The following is a 9,031-nucleotide window of genomic DNA, read 5'->3' as shown; positions in this document are numbered from 1 at the left end:
TCACTCCTCCCCCACCCCTGCCAATCACTGATTCTGACTATCAAGGCACAAAGGTAGAAAATCCCCTGGGGTCTCAGGACAGGAAGCTTCTTATTGCCCTGCTCTGACGCTAAACGACAAGAATGGGAGAAGGATGCCCTCCCCCTTTCTCGCTCCCTGCCACGCTGGTCTTGCTATTGCAAGTGGGACGCAACCTCAGGCCCCACGCAATCCCTTTTGCAAAGCTGGGGAGAGAGAGAGAAAGAGAAGCAGGGAGGGAGGGAGAGAGAGAAAGGGGTGTGTGTGTGTGTGTGTGTGTGTGTGTGTGTGTGTGTGTGTCTGTGTGTGTGTGTTGTGTAGGGAGGAGGATTGGGGGTGGGATTCCATGACGTTACCGGCTCCGCCTCCCGGTGTATATAAGGGGCGCTTGGCGCGCAACGACCCCAAGCAGCAGCTTTGAAGCCTGAGCCACCGAACTCGGCAGCCCCAACCCAACTCGGCTTAACTCAGCCTCACCGAACCCTATCCGAGACTCTTCGTGCCCTGGGCTTGCAAGAGCTCCCCGGTAAGCCTCGGGGGCCGACACGTGTGTCGGAGGGGGCCAGCGAGGGTCTGGGCATACCTAGGATTCTCTGGCAACCATGGCATGCAGTTGCATCAATGCAGCCGTGACCTGTTGCTGGCGAGACCCCAGCCCTGGGAGCCAAGACTCCCATCTCCACCTCAGCCCCAGACCGTTTCTAGATGGTGGCATAAGAAACTGGGAGCTGAGTCGGGGGGCATAAAGCGAAACCCTTCCTCTTGGGTGCGAGCAATTTCGGGCTGCTCAGGGGCCCCTCTCGGGGCGCGTCTCCAAATCTTTAGATGTCGAAGCCCCGCCTCACTGTTGATGCTAGCAGGTCAGCCTAGCGGGGCGGGAGGAAGTGGGGGAACATTTGCTTACTCCCCAGGGCGACAGCAGCGCCAGTTACACTGTGTGGGCTTGGTGGGGAGGGATGGAATTGAGTCGGTGCTCACTTTTGATCTGTAGCCGAGATCGGTTCCCCCTCCCTCCGGGCGATCTAGGAACCTTGCTTATTTGAAGCCCTGGGGGCGAGCGCCGAAAAGGAATGTGGCTGTAGAGTGTGAGAAGGGGGTTCTCCCTGGAGTTGCTGGCCCCTCCTGGGTTGAGTTCTGTTTAATTCCCAAAGAGCCACAAGCCAGGGAACGGACTCAAATGAGCTTCCCTGGCTCCTGGGTTGGGGGTCTAGGATAAACCCCACAGTATCCCCGCCAAAGAAAAGACTAATATTGATTGAGCACCTACTAGGTTCCAGGCCCTGAACTATAGGGAGCTTTCACATGTGTTTCTGAAATCAATCATTTCACAAACCTGTGAGGTATTGTTATTCCTACTTGCATAGGAAGAAACTGAGGTTAGAGAAAAAGTGACTTGCCTTTGTCCCTTCAACATCCTCCTCCCATCCCCCCACAGCTCCTTTTCTTGGTGGAGTGGGTATTGTAATTCACTTTTCGAGCTTAGGGATAATGAGCCCTATTGAAGGTCTTTTGTCTTGTTTTTCACCAGATCCTTCCTAGCATCCTCTTCAATTCCAGCTAGAATGCTGTGGCAGGCGCTTTGCAGATTTGGTCAAAAGCTGGTACGCAGACGTACACTGGAGCCAGGCATGGCTGAGACCCGCTTTGCCAGATGCCTGAGCACTCTGGATTTAGTGGCCCTAGGTGTGGGCAGCACATTGGGTGCAGGCGTGTATGTCCTGGCTGGCGAGGTGGCCAAAGATAAAGCAGGACCATCCATTGTGATCTGCTTTTTGGTGGCCGCCCTATCTTCTATGTTGGCTGGGCTGTGCTATGCGGAGTTTGGTGCCCGGGTTCCCCGTTCTGGTTCTGCATATCTCTACAGCTATGTCACTGTGGGTGAACTCTGGGCCTTCACCACTGGCTGGAACCTCATCCTCTCCTATGTCATCGGTGAGATGGTGGGGCATGGGGGAACGACACTGCCCAATGAAGGGGCTTTGAGTCAGGAAATCTGGGTGGAATGGTGAAATGAGGTATTCATCATTCTCAGGACTTAATTATCCGGAAATGCGTGTGTTTGTTGGGGGGGGTGGGAGGGTTGAAGGCGTGGAGAAATTGTTCATTCTACTTACCTTGGTCCTGGTTTCCTTAATTGACTGGTTTTGTTGCTTAAAAGGTAAGAATAGGTGAAAATCCACAGGGGTTCTTGTGAGATCGGTATGGGGGAGGGAGGAGAGGAGAGAGGAAGTTTGACCCCATGTTTCTCCCTCTACTCCACCAGGTACAGCCAGTGTGGCCCGGGCCTGGAGCTCAGCTTTTGACAACCTGATTGGGAATCACATCTCTCAGACCCTGCAGGGGAGCATCTCGCTGCATGTTCCCCATGTCCTTGCAGAATATCCAGACTTTTTTGCTATGGGCCTTGTGTTGTTGCTCACTGGTGAGGCAAGGGACAGGGACAGTCATGGGGGTGGGGCGAGGAGGCACTAGGCCTGCGAGAGCTTGGTAGAGGTGATAGCGGTGAGAAAGAAAAGAAGGGAAGGAAAGGTTTCCTGCACCTAGAGGCGGGAAACAAAGCTTGGACTGAGGCCTTTTGTTCTTTCTCAAGAGTCCTGATTGCCTCTTTCCCACAGGATTGCTGGCCCTGGGGGCTAGTGAGTCAGCCCTGGTTACCAAAGTGTTCACGGTGGTGAACCTTTTGGTTCTCGGTTTTGTCATCATCTCTGGCTTCATTAAGGGAGATCTGCACAACTGGAAGCTCACAGAAGAGGACTACAAACTGGCCGTGGCCGGACTCAATGACACCTATAGGTTAGGAGATTCAGGAGATGCCGAGTTGGGCACATGATAGGGGGAGCCACGCTGAGGGATTCTGGACTGGGAGTGGGGAAGAATGGGAGCCTTGGCCTTGAAGACCCAGCTAAGTAGTTAAGCATTAGAGAAAAGGAACAGAGTTGGCTGCACACACCCTTACCTACCTTTTCTATCCCTTCTTTCACTCTAGCTTGGGCCCTCTGGGCTCTGGAGGATTTGTGCCTTTTGGCTTCGAGGGGATTCTTCGGGGAGCTGCTACCTGTTTCTATGCATTTGTTGGTTTCGATTGTATTGCTACTACTGGTAACACAGTCATTTCCTTCGCTCCGGGGCTTGGGCACGTGTGTGCCCAGGGTGCGTGTAGGCTGGGGGTGGTAGAGGAGCGAGGTGGCTTCTCTGACTCAGAACCTTGTGCCTCTTCCTGCAGGGGAAGAAGCCCAGAATCCCCAGCGTTCCATCCCCACGGGCATTGTGATTTCACTGTTTGTCTGCTTTTTGGCCTATTTTGGCGTCTCTTCGGCACTCACGCTCATGATGCCTTACTACCAGCTTCAGCCTGAGAGCCCCTTGCCTGAGGCCTTTCTCTATACAGGATGGGCCCCTGCCCGCTACGTTGTAGCTGTTGGATCCCTCTGTGCTCTTTCTACCAGGTCAGTGTCAAATGTCTGTTCTCCTCCGCTGTCAGAGTCTCATGTTATAGCATTCCACACCAGGGAATACCCCTTCGAAGGGTGGTGAAGAGAAGGTGAAGACTCCTTAATCTCAGAGCCTTGAGGAGAGAGATCGCGGTCAACTCATGCCAGTCTGGGCACTCTTCTCTCCAGCCTCTTGGGCTCTATGTTCCCCATGCCTCGGGTGATCTACGCAATGGCAGAGGATGGTCTCCTGTTTCGTGTCCTTGCCCGGATCCACACTGGCACACACACCCCCATCGTGGCCACTGTGTTCTCTGGCATCATCGCAGGTGAAAAATCATCTTTGCCCTTCCCCTGTTTTCACCAAACTCCCTTAACTTTATTCTTGCCTTTGCTCACGTTTTCTGCCCATCCATTTCAGCATTCATGGCATTCCTCTTTGAACTCACTGATCTTGTGGACCTCATGTCAATTGGGACCCTGCTTGCTTACTCCCTGGTGGCTATTTGTGTTCTCATCCTCAGGTGAGATTCCCTTCTTCCACAGACTGTGGTTTGGGTTTTTATTCTTAGATGAGGAACAGTGGGGCTCTGCTTCACCTTCCCCCTCTGCCTTCATCATCCCTACTCTCCTGGAGGAATGTGGATCTCCCTCTCTGCCAAAGAGAGCTAGCTGTTCCCCTTAATAGTGACAAGGAAGATGGCGCTGCCTGGGCGAAGATGGTACAGTGGTTCAGGGTTGTTCTTAATATTACCTTCTTACTCTTGCCTCAGGTATCAGCCTGACCAGGAGATGAGGAATGTGGAAGGTGAAGTGGAGTTGCAGGAGGAGAAGATCCCTGAAGCAAAGAAGCTGACCCTTCAGGGACTCTTTTGTCCACTCAACCCCATCCCCACTCCACTCTCTGGCCAAGTTGTCTATGTTTGTTCCTCACTGCTTGGTGAGCAGTGGAATTTTTCTCTTGGGTCAGCATGATGGGGGCAAGGGCAGTGTGTGGCATTTGGAGGAGGAACTAGAGAGGGGCTGACGTTCCTTGGCATGGGATGCCTCGTGTCTTAACGGGTCGGTCTCAAGAGTTGGTTTTGGTGTTTGTCAACTTGACTCTTGAAGCTCTGCTGCTGAGTGTCCTTTGCCTGGTGCTGGCCCAGTGGTCCACTCCACTGCTTTCTGGAGACCCAGTGTGGCTTGCAGTGGTCGTGCTGCTCCTGATGCTCATTACTGGGATCACTGGTGTCATCTGGAGACAGCCACAGAGTTCCACTCCCCTTCACTTTAAGGTAATTGACCTCTCTCTTTCCTCCCCCAACCAACCCATCTTGGAAGAATAGGCTCCAGATACCATGCAATCTCGTCCAGATTCTTTAATTGTACAAGAAGGGAAGGATACAGGAGACACCCAGGCCAAAGACATCGTCTCTGACCCTTCTTAGTTCCTTTCCTGTTCCATTTCCCCAAACTGCATATTCCAGGAGTGCCATGTGAGGTGCACGAAATGAGTGGGCAGTGAAATACAGAGCCCGAGTAAGAGTCAGACTCTCCCTTTCCTGGCCTGAGTCGGTTCAGTATCTCCTTCCATGTCACCTTGTGGTCTATACAAAGGAGATTTTGCTTTGTTCCCAGGTACCTGCTTTGCCTCTCCTCCCACTAATGAGCATCTTTGTGAATGTTTACCTTATGATGCAGATGACAGCTGGCACCTGGGCCCGATTTGGGGTCTGGATGCTCATTGGTAGGTATCCACTTGGGAAGAGTAGCCCTCTTGTGTGTCCTATCCCAACTCTTTTCCCTCTGGGTCTCGAGTAGGAGACCTGTTAAGCCTTTACAGGTCACTGTCTCCCCACCTGACTACTACCTTTCCCCACCAGGGTTTGCCATCTACTTCGGCTATGGGATGCAGCACAGCCTGGAAGAGGTTAAGAGTGACCAACCCTCACTCAAGTCTAGGGCCAAAACTGTAGACTTTGATCTCAGCAGTGCCTGTACACATTCAATTTGACACCATCACACCTGAATGCTGTCTGGTCTCACTGCACAATAGTGGAGAATACTCCTGACCACACGGAGAGCTAGGCTTCCCATGGGATGTTGGTAGCTGAACACTAACAGAGCTCTGTATTTATTGTGGAATTAAGGGTGTGTCTTTGCTGTTTCTTACCTTTTTTTTTCACTTGTCTACTTTTTAATTGTATCTTTAGCTGCTTACTGGCTTTTAAAAAATTATTATTAAAAGAAACTAGAAAAAGAAACTATGTCTTGTTCTTTGCTTGCTAGAGATGATATGGTACCTGACTTTTAGTGTGGAGAGCTTCAGAAAATTGTCCTTTGTTTGCTCTGGTCATCACGGAAGTATCTGTTATGCCTGTGTGTGCTTCTTGTTGGCAGGGTGTTTGAGTAGGGTGGGGTAAGTAGCCATCAAATCTAGTCACACTTCAGGGAATGATCTTGAGATATGCTTTCCCCTTGCTACACTGAAAGTTAGGTTCTGAATAAGTAGACAGCAACACTCGTCTCTGGGATTTGGGGATGGACTCTGATCCCAACACTGGCATTGGTCAGGGCCTACACTGAGACCATTGTCTTCTGTCCCACCCCTACTAATTGGACCAGTCCCAGACTCCTGTGACTGCCTGGACAAAAGAAATTTTGGCTGGGGTGTTTGGTACTGCTGGGAGGAGGGGTGGACAATAGGCGAGGTTTGGTAAAGGACTGTCTAGGTACTGATTGCTACAGAAGTAGTGAGGGAACAGTGGTTAGGGCTCTGCTCAGACCAAAACTTCATTCATCCATTTATTTGACAAAACAGATGAGCAGTTATAAAATGTTAGGCCCTGTGCTGGGTGCTGGGGCTTTAAGCATAAAACATAGTCCCTAAAGGGGGGAGGGATAAATCAGACATTTGGGATTAGCAGATACAAACTACTATATATAACATAGATGAACAACAAGGTCCTACTGTATAGCACAGGGAACTATGTTCAATCTTGTAATTGGCTATAATGAAAAAGAATATGAAAAAAAATGTGTGTACATATATATATGACTAAATCACTATGCTATACACCAGAAACTAACAATACTGTAAATTTACTATGCTTCAAAAAAAAAACATAGTCCCTGCCCTCAAGGAACTCACAATCTCGTTGGGGGACAGGCAGTTAAACATGAAACAATGTGATTTGTACCAGGGCAGGGGTAATTGCTGAGTGCTGCAAAAGGACAAAGAACATGCTTGACCTGAGTCTTGGGTAGGTGTTTTTTGAAGTGGACTGAGGGGAGGGCTTGCCTGTCAGTGAACAGTGTGCACAAAGCCATAGAAGTGTGAATAAGCATATTGTATTTGGGGGTATGACATAGTTTTATGTGGCTGGAGGGTAGCATATATGGGGTTGTGGTAAAAGATAACAGACCACACAAATGGTCTTGTATGCCCTACCACGGAATTCAGATATGCTATCTTCAAATGCTCTGTGTGTGTGGAGGGGACGGTGGGGAGGCAGGTTTTTCTCTGAGTAATTCCAAGCAAAACGGATGCTTGGATTTGTTGGTCTAGCAGCAAAGAGGAAGGCTTAGAAGAGGGTAGGGGAAGTTAGAACGTGAGATACTAGCTGCCATTTATTGAGTATTATATGCCAGACACTGCACACAATCTTTTAGTTCTTGCAGTAACCCAATGAAGTGGCTGTTATGATAATTAGTTTTTACAGATGAGGGAACAGGTTTTGGGTAAGAAATATGCTCTAGGTCACATACCTTGGTTCTGTTTTTGTGTTTTTTTTGTTTTCTCTTTTTCCCTTCTTAAAGTTTTTTTTTGGAGGGGGTGTAATTTGTTTTATTTATTTAATTTTTTTTGGTAGGGGTAAGTAATTAGGTCTATTCACTCTTAGAGAAGGTACTGGGGATTTAACCCAGAACTTCATGCATGCTAAGCATGCACTCTACCATTTGAGCTATACCCTCCCATCTCTAAATTTTTTTTAATGGAGTACTGGTGATTGAACCCAGGACCTTGTGCATGCTAAGCACACACTGTACCACTGAGCTATACCTTCCCCACAAGGTTACATAACTTAGAATGGTCAGGGCTGGGCTACAAATACAGTTCTGTTTGACTCTGCAGCTTGTGCTTTTTAACCACTGTGCAACATTGCTAGTAGTAATTAGTTAGGAGAGCACTGTAGTCATTTGGGCAAAATATTTCAGGGTTTTTGGTCATTTGGATGTAGGAGGTAAGAAAGAAGTGGACAACTTAGATTTCTGAGTGAAAGATCAAATTATTGGCCAAGATGGAGAGCATAAGAAGAGCATATTGGGGAAAAGATGAATTCAGTTCCAGATATACTGAGTATATAAACATATGTGAGATTAGCTTCATATATGTGAAGCTATATGATCATCAATTGGAACTTGGAGCTAGGTTAGAGGTCTAGGCTAGAGTTATAGATTTAGGAATGATCAACTCAGAGGGCAAATGAGTATGGAATAGAAGCTGTGTGTGGGGCTAAAGATCGCAAAATACAAGAAAAATATTTTGCAGCACAAATTATATAATTTTCTTTATATATAAAGAGCTCTTACAAATCAAGAGATAAGAGAAAAATGAGTAAAGGATATAGTTTTCACAAAATACAAACACCAGTAAATACAGAAAGAGATACTCAATGTCATTTATCAAAGAAATGCAAATTAAAACCATGAGCATTCAGTTCTTACTTACAGACTGGTGAAACAAATCTCAATGATGAGGCATTAGCAAAAGTGAGGGTACGAGGGGAGAGTATAGCTCAATGATAGAGTGCGTGCCTAGCATGCACAATGTCCCAGGTTCAATCCCTGGTACCTCCACTAAAAGTAATAAACAGATAAACCTAATCACCTCCATCCCCCCCAAAATTAAAAAAAAATAGTGAAGGTAAGCAGGCAGTCTTATGTATAATGGGGATATACATTCCTGTAAATTTTGTGGAGGGTAATTTGATAATACAAGAATTAAAAATACATTCCTTTTGATCTGACAGTTCCACTTATAGGAATTAATTTTCCATATATAAGGATATTTACTGTGACATAATTCATAATAGCATAAAACATGTAAGCTACTGAATGTGCATCAGCCGGGAACTAAAGTTACAATACATTAATTCAGTGGAATACTTACACAGCCATTAAAAAAATAAGATAGAATTATATGTGCCAAGAGGCATTAAGGAAGGATCTCCAAGATACACTTTAAGTAGAGACAAAATAAAATGGAACAAAAGCCCTACAGAGACTATTTATGTGAAAGTACAAAAGAGGATGCATTTACACATACTTTTTTTTTCTGGAAAAATTAACCAGAAACCCCTGGTTTCTCTTCTGTACTTTTTCAGTTTTTGTTTAAACCAGGTACAAACACTACTTTGAAAATTCCTTTTATAATCATCATAATGGTAGAAGATTAGGGGAACGCTAACATTTAAGGGATAGCAGAGGAGGACCCAGTGCAGGAGACGGAGAACGGATGGCTGAAGAGTGGAGATTGATGTGGAAGTCTAGGGAGGAAGGAACTTTTTAGGAGCAGTCAACAATGCCAAATGGTACCT

At 47.3% G+C, this 9,031-nt stretch overlaps 1 protein-coding gene across 2 annotated transcripts; it reads left to right on the top strand.

Annotated features, from left to right (window-relative positions):
- Nucleotides 1-352: 352 nt before the first annotated feature.
- SLC7A3 (solute carrier family 7 member 3) lies at nucleotides 353-5,695 on the top strand. 2 transcript variants are annotated; one of them, XM_006217666.3, is made up of 12 exons: nucleotides 353-544; nucleotides 1,547-1,950; nucleotides 2,282-2,440; nucleotides 2,634-2,811; nucleotides 3,005-3,117; nucleotides 3,242-3,464; nucleotides 3,639-3,778; nucleotides 3,871-3,973; nucleotides 4,223-4,389; nucleotides 4,560-4,726; nucleotides 5,070-5,178; nucleotides 5,315-5,695. In XM_006217666.3, exons 2-12 carry the CDS (start codon nucleotides 1,581-1,583, stop codon nucleotides 5,443-5,445), a joined length of 1,860 nt encoding a protein of 619 aa, XP_006217728.1. In that variant the 5' UTR covers nucleotides 353-544; nucleotides 1,547-1,580; the 3' UTR covers nucleotides 5,446-5,695. The 2 variants fall into 2 exon arrangements, with proteins under 2 accessions (XP_006217728.1, XP_031531067.1); XM_031675207.2 differs by having other exon boundaries at nucleotides 1,523-1,950.
- Nucleotides 5,696-9,031: the final 3,336 nt, after the last annotated feature.

The sequence above is a fragment of the Vicugna pacos genome, chromosome X, assembly GCF_048564905.1.
Source record: "Vicugna pacos chromosome X, VicPac4, whole genome shotgun sequence".
Taxonomy (NCBI): Eukaryota; Metazoa; Chordata; class Mammalia; order Artiodactyla; family Camelidae; genus Vicugna; species Vicugna pacos.
This window is presented reverse-complemented; position numbering and strand designations above follow the sequence as displayed.

Bases quoted from the DNA above. Each gene is read 5' to 3' on its own strand.
- SLC7A3 (XM_006217666.3), top strand. From the start codon at position 1,581: ATGCTGTGGCAGGCGCTTTGCAGATTTGGTCAAAAGCTGGTACGCAGA. The intron at 1,951-2,281 runs GTGAGATGGTGG...CTACTCCACCAG, and splicing joins CATCCTCTCCTATGTCATCG to GTACAGCCAGTGTGGCCCGG. The intron at 5,179-5,314 runs GTAGGTATCCAC...TTTCCCCACCAG, and splicing joins TGGGGTCTGGATGCTCATTG to GGTTTGCCATCTACTTCGGC.